We start from the raw sequence: 22595 nt of genomic DNA, 5'->3' as shown, positions 1-22595 counted from the left end.
TGCCTGGATCCCTGGTGTCTCCTTTTCTGCATTTATCTCACAACAATCTCCTTGACAGCTTACTATACAGAAGTCACTGTAGAGACTCAAGAAATACATGCTCTTATCCTGACATGTTTTAAAACATCGTAGGAAAAATGTGACATGGACATGCATAGTCAACCTACAGAGTATTGTGTGATGCGCTGGAGGAGTACAGATGCAGTGCTAGAAGGGTTACTTGGGCCCCCAGCCTCCCCTGCCACCCTCACCAGGCGAGCCAGTCCTCCTAAAGTTAAATTGGGCTACGAACAGATAGGAAAGCTTCCCACACCCGACACAGGGACCATGACACTGTAACCTAAATACCATGAGTCATCAAAACCCACTAAGAATATGGTCTAAATTCACCTCCCAGAGACTCTTCCCTGGCATCTTTCACCAAGAACTCGTAAAACAGGACTTTGGGTGGCAGGAAAGAATTTCCTCCCAGAGGATCATCATCCAAACTCCAATACCGAGGTCTACTGGCCCTCTTTGGTGGGTTTCGCGGAGGCTGGCAGGAGCCCCTACCTGGGGAGAGACGTAATTTTCCCCCACTTCTCTATGCAGAAACGCCGAAGCCCATTGCTTCCTCGGAGGGCAGCGAAGCCCTCGTAGGGCACACTTGATGTTCCCGTGACGAACTGAAGTAATCTCAGCCTCTGCTCATTATTGAAGCGCTCCACGGCGGCCCAGAACCAGCGGATCACAAGATGCCCATCGTGATACCCTGAGTGGGGCAGAAGGAGGGAGCCAGTGAGGATGTGCAGGGAGGAGGAGGAAGGGAGAGAGCAACGGGTGTGGCAGGGCCAGGGAGACCCCAACAGCTGCCACCGGTCTGCCGGGTTCTCTAACGAGGGCCTTCACCGGTCTATGACCTTCTACGCCATCGGGTCAAGTGTCACAACAAAAGCAGATTTAGAAAATAGCCATTTTATAAAAAGTTGGACTCTCTGAGGGGTGTCCTCAGAGATATCTGCTTTCATGGGACCCCCCCCCCCCAGCCATTTTCCTGCCTCATCTAAATGAGACAAGGAGTGGCTAGGGACCCTTGGGACCCTAAGAGACAAAACCCGCATCAACCTAATATTTTACTGTATTTGTCTCTGTCCTGATAGCTTAGTTCTTGGTAATCACGTACTGGGGGAGCGTCTGGAGGGAAAGGGCAAGCTTGCTGAACAGAAGACGCCTGAATCTCCAGCAGCCATCAGTGCTCTTGGAGCGGCTGCCCTCAGGCCTGCTGGGCCGGTCAGGCCACTGCCACCAGCAGAGTTAGGAGAGCCAGCCTGGGCAACGGCTCAGGTCAGAGTCATCACCGATGCAAATGCAAGAGGCATCTGGCCTGGGAGAAATCTGTGTGGGCTGGGGTAGAAGGAGGGGAGTGAGGTGGGCGTGGAGGACGGGAAGGCTCTGGGTGAGTGGAGGACAGGAGAGCTAGAGAACAACAAGAACAAGGAAGAAATCTGCAGGGAACAGCAAGCCCACCAGCGCAGAGGGGGGTCTGGTGAGGGCCGAGGGGAGACTTGCCGGGAGCCTCAGAGGGCGGTAGCAGCCAGGCGGAGACCCTGGGACTCGCCACTGGGGCCGGCGCTTTCCACGCCATGCCAGGAAGTGCCCCGTGATCCCACAGAGGCTCCTCAGGCCCAGTACACTGGGGAGAAGAGGGAGGCTGGGGTGGGGGGCCTAGCTCTCTCTCTGTGGTTTGGATGGTTTCTCTATAATATTTTACACAAGGAAATGGTTTTGAGACTTAAAAAAAAAAAATTTATCCATTTTGTGGATAAGGAAGTGGCCTGGTGAAAATGATGTTTCAGGAAGACAGGAGACTAGTTTAGGGTGATGGTGAATAGGTGGGAGGACTTAGAATAGGATTTGGGGAAATTACAGAACTGTGTTGGGGCAAACCAAGATTGAGGGGAACAGGGCTCCAATCCTACAGGAAATGGGACGCACTTCCCTGGTGGCATGTATCCTAGCCCAGGAGCTGGCCTCTGGGTGGTGGCTCTTGGTAATGCGTCTACATGGAGTTAGGACAGAGCCTACCCCAATGGCGATCACCTGAAGGAATGTTCAGGATGGAGGTTACAGGAAGGCATGTTATGAGAACCTATTTTGCACATGTATTGAGATAAGGCCCAGTTTTGTGTTTTTTTAAGATTTTATTTATTTATTCATGAGAGACACAGAGAGAGAGAGGCAGAGACACAGGCAGAGGGAGAAGCAGGCTCTCTGTGGGGAGCCTGACATGGGACTCCATCCCTGGACTCCAGGATCACACCCTGGGCTGAAGACGGCACTAAACCGCTGAGCCACCTGGGCTGCCCTAAAGCCCAGTTTTTTGTAGTCTTTGAAAAGTGATGGAATATATGTTATATATAGATATAAAATGGAATATTATTTTATTTATACTATTTTATTATATAAATAAATATGATTACTATATATATTATATATATAATATATATTTATATATATTATATAAATAAATATGTATTTGTATTATAATATATTATATTTATATTAGGTATATATAATGATATAAATAAATATATATTTATATTATATTTATATTATTTATATATAATGATATAAATGAATATGCATATTTATATTATTTATATATGATGATATAAATAAATATATATTTATATTATATTAATATCATATATAATATATTATTTGTATTTATATAATATTATTATATAATTATAGTTATATATAATCCATAAATATATAATTACTATGTTATATTATTTATATATAATTTATATAATCATATAAATATTTATAATATATTATTTTATTTATATATTTTATATTTATATTAAAATATATTTATAGATAATGGAATATTATTCGACCTCAAAAAGAAATGGAGTGATGAAACACTATATATAGCGTGGACAAACCTTGAAACAGCAGGCTAAATGAAGGGAACCAGGCCCAAGGCCACATGTTATATGGTTGTTTTTACACGAAGCACCCTGAATGGGCAAATCCATAGGGACGGGATACAGATTGAGGGCTGCCAGGTTGGGGAGGGAGGGGGGAGGCAAGTGTTCAATGGCAGGGCGTTTCCCTTGGGGGTGAGGACAGCGTTTTGGACCCAGCTAGAGGTGGGGTCGCAGGGCCCCAGGACTGTAGCAAACACCTCTGCTCTGTTCACTGCCAACCGGCTACTGTGAGGCTGGCTAAGGTCACCTGGGAGGCCACCGGTCAGACAACAGGGTCGTGGCCTGCGCCCCCCGCTCACCGCCCCGGTACTCCGTGTTGTTCCTCCAGTCGTTCAGGTCGATTTCCGCGGTCCCAGCGATCACCAGCTCCAGCTCCCTGGCGTCGAACACGGACACGAGCCTCGAGTCTACGACCTGGAACACAGATGAGGCTTCAGGTCCAACACCCTGAAGGTGTAGGCATGACCAGTCCTTCTGTGGGCTACGCTGGGACACTGACCATCGTTACAACTCTTTTTGTTTTTTTTTGTTTTGTTTTCAATGAATGTACTATCCTGTCTAGGTTCAAAATCGTGGCCTCTACATCCTGAAACACAACCCACTGATGAGCTGGGAGCTCGAGAAAGGTCCCAGGGTTTTCGCTACCTGGGATACTCCCTCTCAGAATGATGTTATGAGCCAATCCGACCTGACGTTCTCTAGTCACATTTAAGTTTCCAAGTATCATTGCATTTTAAAGGCAGGAGGTCCAAACACTTTGAAGTGAGTTGAGGGCTTTTACTATTATCATTTCCCTTGAAAGGTATCCTGTCTCCCACACTAAACTATGACTTATTTCCTAGAAATGGGCATTCTACTTTAAAAAAACAACTGTATTTCCCTTCCTTTCTCCACTCCGGCCTTTCGTCCCCCCTTCAAAGATCTGGGAAGACCTCCTTTGCTAGGCCACTGAGCTCTGACTTCAGCCTTGTTGCCACATGGATCGGGGACAACTGAGCACCTCCTCTCAACAAACTTGTGGTGGACAAGCCAGTGGGCAGTGTTGACCTCCACTATGGGCAGAGAAAGAAACCTTCCAAGACCCAAGCTCTGAGAAAACACTGATAGTGTCTTGTTTCTAAATTGCAAAAGGCTAAAGGACACCAGCCTTGGGTGCCCAGGAAGCCAGCAGCCGTCCCCGTCCTCTTGATTTACTATCTTAGTGGGGATCATATGGCACAAAGTGACACTGTAATGAAAGAGAAATCTAGCAAGAGTGGACAATGTGCCCTAATGCCTTCACTGCACTTAATTTAATTTCACTGAGTGAAAGGAAACAGCATGCACATGTCCTGACTAGAGACACTGAATGTTTGCAAATGTGTCACAACATTTCTGTGAGAGCATTTTTCACCGGCCACAAGAGGAAGGTTTCTCAGAGATCTCGGACTCCTCCTTTGTCTACCCCAAGGGGGTCCTCTCTGCACCCTGGTGACTGGAGTTGAGCCCTCCGCCCACCTTGGTTCTTCTCCTTTTCCCCCAACGGGCCGTGGGGTGGTGAGGGCCCTGGCCCTGGCCTGCCTTCCTTAGCTGGGCCTGGGTCTCACCTCATAGAAGCCCCGCACCAGCGCCTCCGTCTGCTGTACCACACCGCGCTCCACCCGCCACTTGACCATCCTCTCGATGTATTCCTTCTTGTTCTTTTCCGTCACCTGGGTGTTGGCTCCTCCAGATTTCAACTCCCTTTCGGTTACCTTGTGGGGACACACGAAGACTGTGATGCCTATCGGCTCAGCTGACCTTGCTGTGACACATATCAATTCTAGGAGGGTGAACTATTTACAGAAAGTCTTCTTCACATGGGTTCAGCCTTCTCACATCCTTAATTCTTTTTCCTTTCCTGGAAGTTACTACAAAAGCTCTGGTTGTTCTCAGAGGACAGTTATGCACCTTGGAAAAGCTGCATTTTTTGATGTGTTATAAAGGGAAACATATTTCCTTGATTCAAGAGGCATAATGGGACTAAAAGAAAAATGCCCTTGGTTGTCCTGGGGGGAAAGATGGATCAGAAGGTCCTGATACTCAATTCCCCCAAATCCCAATTAGATCACATTCTCAAAAGCCACCAGCCTCCCCACCCAGAGCAGATCATTGACAGGAAAATGGCAGAGGGTGGGAAGATGGCTTTTACAGCTGGGTATAATATTGGCTGGAGAATGGCAGAGTGATGTTGAGAAAGGAAACGGAGAAGGACCCTGCCACTTAGTACGGTGGTGCTTGTTTGTTAGGACAAATGAATCATTAAGAGAAGTTATGATCTGTGCTCTATCTTTTGGAAGGTGAGGCAGGGGATGATATTTTGGACTTTTTTATCAGGAAGTGTTGGGCGTTGGACGGGATTGTCCGTCATCTCAAATTCACTTAAGGGGTTCACCTCACCACTCAAAGCTGTAAGAAGGGAGGCATTGCCGTGTTTAGCCATTGGTTTAAGAAACGTAGATATGTGTAGTTGGCATTCATTGACATAGGTACCTAAACAGTCTGCAGAAGTCTGGTGTTATTTTTTCTTTTATCACTTAGGTGACTAGTGCTAATTATAAAATACTGGCTGGTTCTAACATCCTAATTGCCACTCAATATCCACATTCCTTGGAACCTCTGATTTTCAGCTGCCCAGTTAGAGACAATTCCTGACCTTGCTTGTAGCTAGGTGTAACTAAATTCTGGCCGGTAAGGTGTGAGCAGGAGTGTTGTATGGCACTTTCAGGAACCTCCTTAAAGGGAGGGGCTGTTGCTCCTTTGTCCTGCTGCTTCAAGCAGGAGCAGGATGGTTGGGGCACTATTTGCTTCTAGGCCTAAGGTAGGCATTGCAGCCGTGGGTTGTCTACATTTTAATGTGAGAAAAAAATAAACTTAAAAAATAAACTTAATTTCAGTAGGGCATTTTGGGGTTCTTCACAGGCAGCTGACCCTAATCCTAACACACACACACACACACACACACACACTCAGGAAAAGCCTATTATGTCTTTCATCTGCATCTACCTGCCTGCTCCTCAGAATGTCCTAACTTGCCAAAAGAAGGGCTACAACTCAGTTTTCTAAAACCATTAGTGACCTCATTTCAAGAAGACTGAGATCTGTTTAAGCTTTACACAGATATACGTTATTCTAGATCTACAACGCAGCCTTATTTTTATCATTGGGAACATTTTAAACTTCTCTCTGAGTTGTTCTATGCTACACACACATTAAGGATTGATCTTTTGTACTTTCCATGTTATTTTCTCCCCCTCTCATTTTATGGGTTCAGTTATTCACAGTTTACTTCATTTTTTTGAGCAGGTAATATGTGTTCATGAAATAACATTCAAATGGTATAAAGGGCCATAAATGGAAAGCAAGCTTCTCTCCCATCTCACCTCCCAGCCATATAATCTCCCTACCTGGAGAAAATTGCCCTCACATCTCTTCCAAGGAGAATAGACATACATACCAGGGAATATGTATATATCATCACTTTTTCCCCATAAACGATAGCATATTATATACACTGTTCATCACCACACTTTTTTCACTTAACAATGTACCTTGACAATTGTTTTATACCAATCCAGACCTGACTTATTCTGTTTTTGTTGTTGCTGTTGCAATACCCTGCTTACTGTTGTACGTTGATGGGCTGGCATGTCTTGCACTTCTTAGTCATACATCCCACTGGTTCACTATTCCATTGTGTGAATGTATCATAATGTATTTAACCAATGTTCTATTGCGGGACATTTAGATCACTTCAGGTCTTTTGCAACTGTCGACAATGCTGCAGTGAAGATCTTAATACACTACTCACTTGAACTAGGTGTGAATAAATATCAGTAGGACAAATTCCTGGGTGCTGACTCAAAGGCAGGTGCATTTATTTTTTCATTTTTATTTTTAGGTTTTTATTTAAGTTCTAGTTAGTTAACATACAGTGTAACACTAGTTTCAGGTGTAGAGTTCAGTGATTCATCACTTATATACAATACCAGGAAGGCAGGTGCATTATGAATGAAGGTAGCTACCACAAAGGTGCCTTTCATAGACAGTGAGCCAAACTTCCACTTACTCCCACCTATACTCCTGTACAGCATGCCTTTTCTCTACATCATCTCCAAAATGGAATACTGCTAACCTTTCTGATTCATGACACATAAGGGAAAATGGCATTTCACTATGCTTTAATTTACATTTTTACAATTTGTGAATGAGATTATTTCCTCATATTTCCTTTTCTGGGAACTATTTATGTTTTGCTAATTTTCTATTTGTTGTTGATCATTTCTTATTGATCTGTGAGATCTCTCCCTATATTGAAAGAATCGTCTTTTGTGTGTGTACTATAGTATATTCAATATTATGCCATTTTTACTTTGTTTATGCTGTATTTTTGCCACACAGAATTAAATAATAATTTTAGTTCACTATGTCAATTCTCTTCTTTTATGACTTTGAAAGTTGTGTCACATATACAGTAGCATTCCTTACTGGAAGATTAAAAATGAAAATTCTATCATTTTATTCTTTTTTATTTTTATTTTTAAAATTTTATTTATTTTTAAAGATTTTATTTTTTTTTATTTTTTTAAAGATTGTATTTATTTATTCACAAGAGACACACACAGAGAGAGGCAGAGACACAGGCAGAGGGAGAAGTAGGCTCCCCGCAGGGAGCCTGATGCAGGACTCAATCCCAGGACCCTGGGATCATGATCTTAGCCAAAGGCAGTGCTCAACCACTGAGCCCCCCAGGTGCCTATTTATTTATTTTTAATGGCTTTCTAATCCAGGTAGAATTTATTGTGATGTAATGAGTTAGGTTAGGAATCTAACTTAAAAGTTTTTAAGATGGCTACCAGTTGTCTTAATAACACCTGCTACGGGATTCCTGGGTGGCTCAGCTGTTTAGCGCCTGCCTTTGGCCCAGGGCGCGATCCTGGAGTCCCAGGATCGAGTCCCGGGTTGGGCTCCCAGCATGAAGCCCGCTTCTCTCTCTGCCTGTGTCTCTGCCTCTCTCTCTCTCTATGTCTATCATGAATAAATAAATAAATAAATAAATAAATATTTAAAAAAAATAACACCTGCTAAATGATTGTATTTATTTTACAAATTTACCCTCTGCTGGGGGCAAATGTAAAGAATGGCAAAAAGAAGTCACACATAGCGAATACTGTATTTCATACTTTTATCTAATACATGTAGGACAGTTAAGTGAATTGTATTTTTTTTTTAAGATTTTATTTTTAAGTAATCTCTACACTTAGCATGGGGCTCGAACTTACAACTCCAAGGTCAAGAATCACACACTCCACTGAGTGAGCCAGTCTTGTGCCCAAATAATCATGTATGTTTGGACATATTTAAATGTGTTCTCTATAGTTGTAAAAAGGAAAATTTTTTCCTCAAATATGGAAGAGGGTATTCTTTACAGATACGTTTACACAAAGGAAATTCAACAGAATCCTGATATTTTCCAGGACCTGTCCAAAATTCCTGACTATGGTATAGGTGCTGCAAAGTTCAGTGTGTACCTGTCATACACAGACTCAGCACGCCATTCACATTTGTGCTTATGCTTATAGGTACTTATAAAGCCTATCAACTCAATTTTCACAATGACACATTACAGATTATCACTTGTAGAGGCTTTTGAAATCTCTTGTAAATGAGATGGTTAGCCTGAAAAATCTGTAACCCAGAAGATTCAAAGATATATAAATACTGGTGGGGAAAAAAATAAGAGGCTTTATCTTATTAAATAATATTAATATACATGCATTTTGGAGGAGCAAATATCTAGATGCTAGTGATTAAAATAAGTACTTTTTGTAGTTGCACAGATCACAGAACTACCTTCCAAATGTATTTCACACTTCACAAAAATGTTTTCTAATCCATTATCACTTTGGTTTTCAAAGACTATAAAATAGATCCATGTTGTGAAAAGGAGAAGGAAGAAGACATGGGCAGCTTTCTTAAAGGAAGTAGTCCTCAGAAAATTATCTTTCAAATGAATGAGACTCTTTGTTTTCTAGATTAAAAACAAAATCCCATTACTTTACGATCCAGCAATTTCACTTACGGGTATACAGCCAAAAGAATTGAAAGCGAGGACTTGAACAGATAAACCTACACAGCAGCCTTATTTGCAATCGTCAAATGTGGAAGCAACCAAAGGGTTCATCAACGGGTGGATGAATTAATAAAATATGCTATATATGTGTATATAGCATAATTCCACTATATGGAATTCAGCCCTAAAAAATGAGGAAATCCTGACACATGCTATAATGTGGATAACCTTGAGGACAAGGTGTTAAGTGAAAGAAGGCAGTCACAAAAAGACAAATACTGTATGACTCCACTTATGTGAGGTATCCAGAGCAGCCAAATTCACAGAAAGAGAGTAGAAGGGCTGTTATCAGGGACTGGGGAGAAGGAAAAGTGTGGAATTATTGCTTAATGCATATAGTTTCAGTTTTGCAAAATGAACAAGTCCTGGAGGTTGATTGTACAACAGTGTGAACATACTGAACAATACTGAACTGTAGACTTAAAAACAGTGAAGGTGGTAAATTCTGTGCTATGTGAATTTTCCATAGCAAAAAACAAATGCTTTTTTCCAAGCCCCATATCCCACAAACCTGTCCAAAAACTTCTTCGTTAACAGTGAAAGTGAGGTCTAGGATATCTGTGATGTTGTTGTCCTTCATCCATTGCAAACTCTGGTGGAACTCCTCATCCAAATATTCCAGGTCACTCAAATCACAGGGCCTGGATGCATTCCAAGGGTGAAAGGTAAACAGGTTGTTAAACAAACAGCTGCCCAGACCTGGCTAAAGCAACACAGACCGATTCTAACAATTTGGTACTTTTGAATATACTGATGAATCTTTGTAGTTCATTCAATGCTTTTTTTTTTTTTTGAAATGACAATAATAAATATGGGATAATTATTGACTCATGAACTCTTGATGGCAATTGAGAAAAGTTTTAGAAAACATTTTAAAACAAACTAAGTTTTAGATTAATTCTACTTAGTGTAATATAAAGTTTGTAATCTTACTGTAATTATTTATATAAACGGATTCATATCCATTATATGATGTTATAATAGTCTCCTATGCTTACATAAAAGCTCCAAATGCCTTTTTATTGTACTAAAAGGTTTATGTGATATGTAAGCACTCAGAAAAGCAAACAAAGAGGAACGGTTAGGGCAAAACAGGGACAGAGTGAGAGGTGCCAGGGAAGCTGGCATCTCCTGTTCTCAGACGGGGCTGGGTAGACCATGGCCCACAATAACACACTTACAGTCTCAGGAGTGCCTTATAGAAGGGCCTCGTGAAGAAGGCATCGAGAAGGTACTGATGGATCAAAGCCAGGCCTAGGATACGACCACTAAACCTGAACCTGGAACACAGACAAGGCAGAGAAATTTAAGGGCAGGTGGAAATTTATATTGTTAAAAATTATTTGTATTTGTATTTAATGTGTTTCCTGATAGTACTCATTGTAAGAGGCTCAAGGAATTTGCCAACTGATGACACAAGGGAGGTACCCATTCTCCTTCTCCTCATTCTTTACCATAAACAATGCCTAGGTACTTGGTATGTGTGAAAGCAACTCTCCTCTCTCCCCCAAGTACCAGAATAGAGTCATTATGCTGGAATCCTTTTCTCAGAATTGACAGCATGGGGACCCGAGAGAAGAAACACACTGATAAAGAAGTCTGGAACCCTAGATAAACAGTCCACATTGAACCCAGGGAGGACCTGAACCCAAGGACATAGAAAGTTTTCTGGACCATATGTCCTTATCTATTCAAGCATTCCAGAGATACCACCTGAAGGTCTAATGTGTGGCCAATACATGCCGGGAGGTAGAGGATTTGAGTGGGGGTCATACATGGCATTTGTGCTCACATTCGGCAGGAAGAGTTACAGGGAATCACATTTTGGTAAGGATAAGCTGAGCCTACTTAATATTGCCAGCCACATACACACAAAGAATGGATCTCTGCTGGGAAGAACGGGTCCTGTAGATCTGGTTACCTCCAGATGTAAGGGCTTTTAATAATTTAAATTCTTGGGGCAAATCCTGGGATTTTTTTTTTTAATATCCTGGAATTTGTGCTAATAACCTGCTTGACTGAGTGCTGAGTCTCCCTGGGGCTTGATCCCATTGTTGTCCTGCTTCTAAACCAGATTTTTGTCTGGTTCGTCTAGCATACTGGTTCCCTCACCGTGTGGGCCTTGCCCATCTCTGGATCCTACCTCCAATACAGGGGTCTCGCTGGCCTCTTTCCATCTAATTAGATTTTCACCTAACTGTAGATTTAGTTGTGACTTTGATCAGATCCTCCTACTTGGAATTTTCAACTAATTCATCTCTACTACCTTTCGTGACACTCTTTTCAGACTCACAAGACTTCTTACTCTAGAACTACTTTAAAAATTATTAAAATGAATAGATCATCTGATCCTATAGAATGAGCATTATTATCAATAACTCTTCAAATTGACATATTTCAAGTGATCAATTCTATTTGCAGGAAATAACATACAAATATCAATGTACGAATATTACTGACTGAAGAGATTAGAGGCAAAGGAAATCTCAGTGAAGGTGCTATGGGTGCACCGTGCGTGGGGGATCTTGTAGGAAATCAGATGTCTTAGAGTCCTTGAGGTCAGCGTGCCCCACTAGTGCTTCATCCCTCAGCGGTCTCTCCTGACCAGCTCACTACCTGACCAGTCCCCCACATGGTGACCACAATCCTGTGTATACAAACACAGTTTACTTCTACCCCAGTTGAGGCTTACCCACTCTAACTGGACTCTAAGCATTACAGCTGATCCTTCTAGCATGATGATGGGGTTGTAACCATGCAGATGGAGATGATCAAGACACCCAAAGCAGAAAGAGAGCAAACATCAACACAGGTGCCTGGCCAAGTACCCTCCTCACTTAGAGCTGGCCCCCGAGGGCCTACTAAAGAAAAATTGTAATCTTAGCAGGTAGTAGGTATCCACAGATAGGGAGCAGATGAAAATATTATACAAGAACACAATTTTCAGCTCAATGTTAAAAAAATGAAATATTTCAATGAATCGTAAATTTTCTAACAAAATATAAATTATTCAACTCTATTCAAGAAGAAGCAGAAAACTTAAATAGACAAATAACCACCGAATGAACTAGAAGACTATAAGGAAAAAGGACTACATACAAAATTGATGGTGAGACTAGATACACACATACACATGTTTAAAAACATGTTTGTTTCTTTCAAACCCTCCATGGATAGAAAACCCCTTTGCTATTTATATAGTTCCAGAAATCAGAAAAGGATAGAAAACTCCGTAATTCATCATTATGAGCTACCATCATCACAAAATGGAATCTAGCAAAAGAAAGAAAACTAAAGATATTTAACTCATACATTAAAAAAAAAAAACCCCATAATTAAAACACCAGAACCTACCAATTCATTCCCAGAACAATGAGAAGTGATTAAAGGTATTTGATTTTAGGAAACTGAGGACAGTTTAATATTAGGTATTGTTCTTAAAATAAATTATGAAATCAAAAGACAAAAACATATGACTTTTGTTGTTGAGAGAAGCTGGTTACTTGATAATATCTGCCATCAATTTCCAAGGAAAAAATCTTTGTAGTAAAGCAGGAATAGAAGACTGCTTCCTTCCCATAATGAGGAGCATCTATCTCAGCGCCCTATTTAACAGTAAAAATGCAGAAGGAGGCTGCTGACCAGCACCCTTTACAATATGCTCTCAGCTCCGCTGACTGCTATTACTTATGAGTGAAAAATTGGAAACAGATTGGAAATAACTTTCAATGAATGTCTATTGGGCCAACACATGTTACTCACGTTATCTTCCTGACTCTTGCAACAGCTCTATTTTCACGATTCTAGCTCTCTTCATTTCATAAACTAAGAAATTGAGGGTCCATAATTAGCCCTGAGTAAGTGGTAGGGTGAGAACACCAATGCCTATCTGCCTCACACCAGGTCACGCCCTTCCCTTTGTGTCCATTTGGAGAAGTTGAACAGTAGAGAAGTTAATCCTCTGGTCTAGGGTCCAGGTTGCCTGTTCTATGATCTCATGCAAAGACTTAACTACCTGGTCTCCATTTCCTCTTCTGGAAAACTGCACTCTTTAAATGATAGTATTATCTTATTTTATGTTGGCTTCCGGCACCGACTTCTGCTAATTAGAAATACTTTGGCTCAAATAAACTTCAATTACCTTAAGCCAAGGGGGAGTTTCTTTTATTTTTTTTAAAGATTTTATTTATATTCATGGGAGACACTTACATACACACACACACAGAGAGAGAGAGAGAGAGAGAGAGAGCACGGTAGAGACACAGGCAGAGGGAGAAGCAGGATCCCTGCAGGGAGCCCGATGTGGGACTCGATCCTGGGTCTCCAGGGAGGAAGGTGGCGCTAAACCGCTGAGCCACCCGGGATGCCCGGGGAAATTTTTTACAAGTCCCTGGTGATATCTCATGGAATTTGGGGTCATGGATGCAGTGCGTGTCAGGAAGATGAGGGACCTGAGTGACCTCACTCTCCCTTGTCCACCTTCTCCCCTTGGCTCCTCTCTTTGCACATCTGCTCCTTTCTTCTCTCTCTATGTCAATACTTCCTATGGTTTTCATCCTCAAGAGACCAACTTGACCCTCTCTGACCCGGGTCCAAGGTTCCAGCACGATTCCTTGCTTGTTGCAACTCAGGTTGGCTGCCCACCTGGACCAACCATCAGTGATCAGGAAAGCAAGGTCTGGGGAGGAATCTCCGGGTTTGGTGTCTTGCCCAGTGCTGTGCAGTGAGGAGCACCGCTGCCTACCTCTCAACAAGGGGCTGCGACCAGATGGAGTGCAGCAGATGGCATGGCTTCTAGCACAGGAGACTTGCAATGCAGACCACCGATACACAGTTGTTTATTTGCTTTGAATGGGTAGATCATAAGACGGAATTTCTTCTTCTTTTTTTTTTTTTTTAGAAATATCATTAAATCATTTACTCAGTAACAACACTTAGTAGATAACAGAAACACACTGCACATACTCATTTCCCATTTGGCCTGAATAAGTAGTTTTGCTACACAATGCCTTCCTAATATAAGTTTTTCTATGGCCAGGGAAAACAGCATTTTAAATAGTTCATAAGATGGGATTTCTAAAGACAAAAGTATACTGGTTTCACAGGCTGATGTGGGCCACTAGTAAGCCCTCGATATTTTTCTGAAGGTGTGCAAGCAATCCAGGATAATGTGGTTTGGCTTTACATAAACACAGACAGGATGGCTCAGAGCCAGACCAACATACATAGTAAACTATATTTCAGAGCAATGAACTATGATCTGGGATGTGTTTATGTAAAGCACAATCCAATTGTACAACTCAAGTTGCTTAAAAAAACATAGATTTAAATGGAAAACCTTTACCCGTTGATGAATTGCCATGGTGCATAATTTCATTTATGAGAAAACATCTTCTAGTAATTTTGCACTTCCTTTGTTTATCTCACTTAGCTTGAACAATTACTTGTTGGGAAATTGATTGCACTCGTTACCAACGTGTAGGAATTATGAAATAGAAAGAAATTATGTTTCTTTAGCCTCTGTATTGATAATTGAAGACATTGTGCACATAACTGAAGCAAAAAAGTTTATGTTTTGACCGAAATTACTTGGCACAAAGAGGTTTTTCTTTTTTTAAGATTTTATTTATGAGAGACAGAGAGAGAGGGACTAAGTGTGAGTGTGTGGAAGGGCAGAGGAGGAGGGAGAGGGATTAGTAGACTCTGTGTTGAGTGCAGAGCCTAGCGTAGGGCTCAATCTCAGGACTGCAAGATCATGACCTGAGCTGAAATCAAAAGTTGGACACCCAACCAGCTGAGCTACCCAGGTGCCCCACAAATAAAGGGTTTTACAGACAAATAAAAGTAAGTCCCTACAGAGGTAGCCAACTGTGCCTTCTCTGCCTATGGGTGTTCATGTGTCACTTTGATATCCAGGCTCCAGGGTCCCCATGTGTGAACTCGCAGGACCTCTGTTCCTCTTTCTTCACCAGGGGCCCCGCGAGAAGTCTCGGCTGATACTGCAGGCCAGCCTGGCTCACAGTGTGACACTATTCCTCCTTTTCTGGGCTGTCATTCTTGAAGCCATACTGCTCTCAGCACATCCCAGGGATGGTTGAAGTGCTGCATGTTCTGGTGCCACTGCCATCAATCCCCGGGATGCCGCTGCCCGAGATGTGCTCTTTGGAGTGGCTTAAGTTCATTTTTATGTTGCTGATAGGGAACAGCTCCTTGTATTGATCTGCTCTGTTAGAGGGACTTCACAGCAGAGTTGCTAGGGACCTGAGAGTTTACTAGGATTCCTCTTTTTTTTTTTTCCCCAAAGATTTTATTTATTTATTCATGAAAGACACACGGAGAGAGACAGAGACACAGGCAGAGGGAGAAGCAGGCTCAGCAAGGGGAGCCCAATGTGGGACTCGATCCCAGGACCCCAGAATCATGACCTGAGCCAAAGGCAGATGCTCAACTGCTGAGCCGCCCAGGTATCCCTAGGATTCCTTTTAAAGTTTACTCACTGTCCTTCAGTCCCTAGGCTGGCAAAGTCATGGTGGACCTAAGGAGCAGCTACTACTCCTCATTCAGAGCTCAATCTCAGGCTCGCTGGCCCCTCTGGCTTGCTGCGCCATTCTTCTGCTTCTCTTGAGCTGTATTATTTCTGAGGACCCCAGATTCCCTGCTCACACTTGCTTTCTGTTGGCTCCCCTTTGCAAGCATATCATACATGCCCACATGTGTTCGATTCCAATGGGGGGCACCATTCAACTTCTCTTCACAGGAGGGGCCTCAGGCCCCAGGTAAATCAGCAGATGCACATGCAGACAGCATGGAAGTGTTGAGAACATGAGAAGATAAGGCATGTCCTCTGACTACATGTACCAGACCTGTCTAAATCTGCATGTCACCTACACCATGGCAGGTCCCTCTGAGACCCTTCCCTGGTACTAGATGATTGGTCTCAATCTTTTCTCCATTCCAGCCACCTGAAGGATACAATACTCTGATGGGTCAGGAATGGGGCCTCCCTCCATCAGTAATCCTCAAGTCTGGAGAAAAGAGAGTTTCCTTCTGGCTCCACCTTGGGTATAATATGAAAACTCCCCAGGATATTCCAATACGCCATCACCCTAAGATGTATTCCTGATCCTCTAGAAACACATAAACCATATTTTCCTATTTATTTACTGGTCAGAGATTAATCCACAGAAACCCATTTGGACCTAAGACATCACAAAAATAAGATCAAGATAGCAAAATACCAAGAACTCCACATTTAATAGGAAAAAAATCTTCTTTTGAGAGTCAGTCAACTATGGGTCTCATTGTTGAGAAGGCATGGTCTGTTTTCCTTCAGGGCTAAGAATGTGGATGGTTCACAGTTACGTTTCTCAACCTAACCCCACCAACCCTGTGATTTGTAGAAACAATCCCTGGACTCTAAGTTCTTTTCATATCCTTGATTTTCCATGTGTTGCAAGTTTTGGTTTTTTGGTATCATCAACCCTTATCCTCCTGGCAAGGAAAACAAAACAAAACAAAACAGAATTGGATATTTTTTAGTGTAAAGAAAAATACACACAGCATAGAAAGTATTAAATAAAAGTACATCAACTCCGTCACATGAGGCACTCTCGTGGACCTTGATGGGTCTTTCTCCTGCATATCAGTTGGTGAGCACCGACACTTTGTGTCTGTGAATGGGGCAGCCTTGCCGCTCCTGCTTCTCTGCAGCTTCCTCTTTTCACACCACAGGGCAGCACAGATACCCTCACATATATGCAAATATAGGGTTTCATCGTGTTATTTAGATAAACTTGCAAAGTATTTCATTTCATAAATGTTCTTCTCTTGGTGTGGCCCTTCCTGCTCTGATGGAAACCTAAGTGGTTTTCATCTTTATCCATCTGCTCATAGGTTTTGGGGGAGGCAGCATGCAGCCAGTTAACTCTGGGACCATCAGAGGACTTCTGTAATGGGCAGATGTCACTCTTCAGTCATCCTCAATAACAGCTCACCAAATATCTGGAGGATGAACTGACATTGCCTCTGATGAAAGCAACTGCAGCCACTTTGAGTTTTCATAAAGACATGGAAGGAGATTATGGCAGGAGATACGAAAGGAACCAAAGTTACTGGCAAGGATTTATCTCAGTTTCATCTGAGCTTTGTACATTTCAGTGAGTTTAAAAGGTAATGAATGGAGTTTCACACATTTCTGGCACATCTTCCCACGTTGTTTGAAGGCCCAACAAAGACTTGACTCTCTCCTTGAATGTATTACTGTTTGTTGACTCATTACCGTGTGCCGCAGGCCAATAATCCCAAACAAGTAGTGTGGTGGGAAAGACAAAATTGCAAGTTCTAAGGTCACACTGCCTCAGTTTAACTCCTCTGACCTGTGTGACTTTGGGCAAACTGCTAAACATCCAAGGACCTCAGTTTACTCATCTGCAAAATGGGGGTCATAATGTTGTATAGGGCAAGGGCTAAAACACAAAAGACTTTGCCCAGGGACTAGTGGAGGTCAGTCCACCTGAGTGTTTAATAGACACCATGTACATACTGGCATGCCTCTCCCTTAGAACCCAGGGCCTACCCCACGCTGGACTGAAGGGTGAGAATGTGGACTGGGCCAGTGGACTAGCCGGCAGTTGGCTGCTGCTACAGAACTACAAGCTTTTGCTCTGCTTACACACAACATTCACAGATCACAATGCCTGGCACAGGTAAGGGACCCCATCAAGGTTTGTTGACTTGAAGTAAATTAAAGATGCTCATCTGATTTTGTCCCAGGGGAGCACGACTATACCAGCCTACTGAAAATTTCTGCAACATCATATACTATTTGATGCCCGTCTGATTGGGTTAATTGCTCACATTTCCAATATCGCTAGAGGTCTCCGTTCAGGAAGACAGAACGACTGAGCTGCAGAGGAGACTGGGTGACTGGATCAGCATATGGAAGGACGCGGCAAATGTTTTACACCAAGACACCAACGTAGTAGCAGGCTTCTCTCTCCCTCCCACTCCCTCTTCGATCTGTCCAGTGGGACTTTCCATGGGAATATGTTTTTGTAAGGGGTAGTATGTAATGATTTCACAGCGTATTTTTCAAATGATTCTTTAAACAAAAGCAGTTTGCTCAATGGCAAACAATTCAGTCAGGAAGTTAGGGAGAGGAATTTCTTGTTTACAGGCTGGATTTATGGAAGGGAAAGCAGATGGCTTGACAAGTGAAGGAAATAAGACCTAATGATACCCTGGAAGGACATTTTGGAGAGTGAAACAAAATACTCTCAAAAACCTTTAATTAATCCCTTGATATGAAAGTGATATAAAATGGAATAAAACCCTCAGTGTAGCACCAGGTAATATGCCAAGTCAAAAAGGTTCTGCTGTGGTGTATCTGGTAGTTTGACCCCCTGGCATTAAACATGGGCCCCTAATAGTTGTTGCAAGGTGTCTCTGAGTTTGGTGATCTTCTCAGTCTTGCCCTGAAGCCTTCAGTCTCCCTCTGTGCGACTCTGGTTGCTGGATCTTCTGATGCAATACCACTCAGCGTCAGAGAGACCCCTGGCATCAGCTTCAGCCTTGAAAGACCCAAAGCTGACCCTATCTTCTGGCCTTCCTGCCTGGACCGCTGATCAGATGGTATATTGAGAGCAGCAAAGAGGCTGGACACTTGGTGATAATATGCTTGGCTCTTGCTGCCTCTGGTGAGGGGATGGAGGCTGCAGCTGATGTTTGAGCATCTGGCAGGGAATGGAGGTCTGCTAAATCTTGTACACAGTTCATGGACTTTGGAGGCCTTTGGAGGTCACAGCATGTTGTGGAGCACAAACCTGTCCAGACCAGCACTGTACTGGCAAGTACCAGGGGTTCAAATACATTTTGCTGAGTCAACGAATGAGGCCAGAGTGCTGCTAAAACTGCACTGATGCCTGAATGCCCCATCTCGACGGCCTGCCTCCCAAGCTATGACTCTGTTATTGCACCTACCTGTGCATTGCCTGTCACTTGCAGACTGACAGCAGGTGGTTTGTGTCAGCTGAATTCTAGAAGGCTCTCTCTATAGCAGCCATGCTTTCTCTTCCTGCTACTTTCTAGATCATCCTAGGTCACTGCTTCCCTGGCAATTGGCAGGACTTTGCAGGGGTTAAGGACCTTTGTGACTCCCAAAACAATAGAGCTGGTTCCTCAACTATAGCACTATTAACTGTTGCTGTCCTTTGCACTTGAAGACGTATGACACTACCTGTGGTTTTCCCCCCTAGATGCCAGTACCAGTTGTGATAGCCCAACCTGTCTCCAGACATTGCTCAATGTCCTTTGGAGGGGGTGAGGGCAAAGCCACCCTTTTGGGGGAAGAATACACAAATCTAGGTGATTATAGTCTCCTTTCTAACTGACTCATAGGCACCACTTGCCTCTCCTGGGCCTCCCGAGGCAATGAAAGTCACCAGTCTCAAGGCTTTATGCTCCACTCTGCAATACCTGAGCAATTTTCCACCATTCCTAGAATAGCTAAGTATACCTTCCTACTCCACCAAATATAATTTTAGATTCCTACCAGAAACTTGGCCTTTATGTTTCTCTTGGGGAAAAGATGGGAGGCAAGAGTGATTCCTCCCAAATACACCAGGCTGTGTCATCTTTTCTGAGGGGATGATGCTTGATCTGAATTATGGAAAGGAGTGAGCCTCAAGGAGAATGGGTATTCTAAGCTGGGGGAATAGCAATGTCCAATGTGGAAGACATATAATTTGTTTGAATAACAGAGAAGAGAGCAATTGGACTGGACCCCAGACAGAGAAAGGGAGGAGGATAGAACATGAGTTTGGAGAGACACCCAGGGAACAGAACATCAGAGGTGGCACTCCCTGGTAAGGACTTTGGAATTTATCCAAAGCTTATTGAGAATCCACTGGAGGTTTCATGTAGGGTCTATGAATGAACTGATTGATGTGTTAAAATGATCATTCTGGATGCTGCATGGAGAGAGGTGAGTCTGGCAAGAGTGGAAGCAGAGAGACCAGTTTAGAGGTTCCTGCAGAGGTCCAGATGGGAGGTGACGGTAGCTTACATTAGGGTCGTGATAGTGGGGGCAATGAAGTCAGATTCAGGATGTATTTTCGTGATAGGGACAAGAGGACTTGCTGATGGACTGGATGGGAGATGTGAGAAAAAGAGAGGCACCAAAGACAGTCCATGGTCTTGGACCAGGGCAATTGTGTAGATGGTGGTGCCACTTACCAAGTTGGGAAACACCAGAAGAGAAGGTTGCAGAAAAAACTTGAGAGTTCTCCTTCAGACATACTAAGTTTGATAGGCTCATTAAATATCTGGGTAGAGCTGTTGGGTAGGCAGCTGTATCACTGAGTCAGTATTTCTGGGGACAGGGCCTGGCTGCAGATGTTAATGTGAGGGTTGGCAGGATGTAGATTGGATTTGAAGCTATGCAGCTGGACAAGACTTCCCCAAAGAAATAGGTGCAGATAGAGAGGTGGACCAAGGCCTGAGAATTTGTAACACTCACAGATCTGGAAGATGAGGAGGGACAATAAAATCAACTGAGAAGGAATGACAATGAGGTTGGAGAGGAACCAAGAGAGTGCATCTGAGATCAGGTAATAAGAGGTCTGAGAATTACCCACTGGATTTGGCAACCTTGATGAGAGCTGTTTCCATGGAGGTAAAGGGGAGGAAAGGCTGGCTGGAGAGGATGGGAGAAAAGGAAGTGGAGAACGTGAGCAGGTAACTCTTTGTATGAATTTGTCTCTCAGGGGGAGTGGTAAATTGCAGTTGTAGGTGGAGGAGGGTGTGACATCAAACGAGGGTTGGGTTTGTTTTTCAAAGGTGAGAGAAATTATATACCGTGTGTTCATGCATTTTCAATTTCAACAAATTTACCGATTGTCCACCATGTGCCAGGTGTGTACAAAGATGTCAACGGCAAACATTCATTTTGAAGAGTTTACAGGACAGGAGTGGGGTAGACAGAACAATGCAGCAATTCAATGCCAGGTAAGATGGGCTGTAGAAAAGTACACAGGGTGTGTGCAAACACAGAAGAAGGACACTTGCTGATTTGGAAGGGATTAAATCTAGGCTGGGTTCCTGGAGGAAGTGATGACTGAGGTGAGCTTTAATGAGTGAGTAGAAATTAGATCACTCAAGGCAGGGAAGGGCTTTCCAAGAAAATAAAATCACATGAGGAAAGAGGCAGGGAATAGAATGGAATGTGTTTAGAGTAGCATGCAATTCACGATGACTAGAGCATAAAGAGCAAGGAGCGGCAAGATTGGGCTGAAGAAAGAGGAAGTGGGAGGTCTTGGAAGGTCTCATTTTCCATGCCAACAGGCTCAGCTTTTAAATCATAGAGAATGGGGACCTACTGAAGGGTTTCAGCAAGGGAGTGATATACTTGGTTTGACATTTAAGAAATCAGTCTGCAGTCATGTGAAGGATGGATGCGAGGAGAAGGGCAGATTGGAGAGTGTATTACAGTATGTTCAGGTCGTTGTGAGAAAATTTTGGAGGTGAAAAGGTCAGGACATGGAGCTTTATGTGAGCAGAAGGAGCTGTGAGGGATGGCAGGAAGTCGCTCATGGGAGAGATTAGATAGAGGTTAACTTGGAGGAGGATCAAGATAAAGATGTTTAATAGGTGTTTGGATAAAAGAGTTTGCAGCTCAACAGAGAGGTGAGGCTAAAAATATAGCTTTAGGATTTATACTGCAAGATGGAGAGAACTTTATAAAACAGTAAACTTTGATTCTATTGTTAAATTTTATATAGACTTGCATCTATCTTTCCATCCATCCATCTAACTGTCCATCAAATGGCATGGAAGGACTCGAGTCAAAAATATTTTTTTAAAGATTAATTTATTTGAGAGAGCAGGGGGAGGGGCAAGGGGAGAGAGTGGGGGGGGGGGAGGTAGTTCCAAGCAAACTCCTCAATGAGTCCGGAGCCCAACATCAGGACCTGATCTCACAACCCTGAGATCATGATCTGAGCTGAAACCAAGAGTTGGACACTTAACAGACTATGACATCCAGGCGCCCCTCAAGTCAAAATATTAATAATATTTATTTCTGTGTGAAGATATTTCCTTATGAGAATTAAATTTCTTACAATGAATGCATATTATTGACGTGATAATATTATATATGTTTATTTACACATAAAACATGTAAGTAAAAGTTTCCATTAAGATAAAAAGTGATAATTGTTCACTGGGTTTATTGATTAGGTGGTCTCTGCTGCTCATGGAAAGGGTAGTTTTGGTGATGAATCCTGACATCGGATTCAATAGGAGAAGTGAACAGGGGAAAGGAGCCATAACCAGAGGAGGAAGTAAAATATAAAGACAGATAAGAAAGAGAAAACTCCTGGAGTAAGGGCACGGAGGATATGGGAGAAGATGGATCCAGAGCCTAAGTGGAAGTCTCTTTTGAACAGGAAAAGGGTGATGCTGGGAATGTGTCA

The 22595-nt window shown here is 42.9% G+C and overlaps 1 protein-coding gene across 4 annotated transcripts in view; it reads right to left on the bottom strand.

Annotated features, from left to right (window-relative positions):
* The window catches only part of HECW1 (HECT, C2 and WW domain containing E3 ubiquitin protein ligase 1), a 444141-nt gene that overhangs the window by 10855 nt on the left and 410691 nt on the right, over positions 1-22595 (bottom strand). For all 4 annotated transcript variants that reach the window (XM_072760066.1, XM_072760065.1, XM_072760067.1 and 1 more), the window contains 5 exons: positions 10308-10406; positions 9638-9767; positions 4562-4708; positions 3275-3389; positions 553-751 (listed from right to left, as the gene is read on the bottom strand). In XM_072760066.1, coding sequence (XP_072616167.1) covers positions 553-751; positions 3275-3389; positions 4562-4708; positions 9638-9767; positions 10308-10406 — 690 coding nt within the window. The remainder of the gene's footprint in view (positions 1-552; positions 752-3274; positions 3390-4561; positions 4709-9637; positions 9768-10307; positions 10407-22595) is intronic.

The sequence above is a fragment of the Vulpes vulpes genome, chromosome 5, assembly GCF_048418805.1.
Source record: "Vulpes vulpes isolate BD-2025 chromosome 5, VulVul3, whole genome shotgun sequence".
Taxonomy (NCBI): Eukaryota; Metazoa; Chordata; class Mammalia; order Carnivora; family Canidae; genus Vulpes; species Vulpes vulpes.
This window is presented reverse-complemented; position numbering and strand designations above follow the sequence as displayed.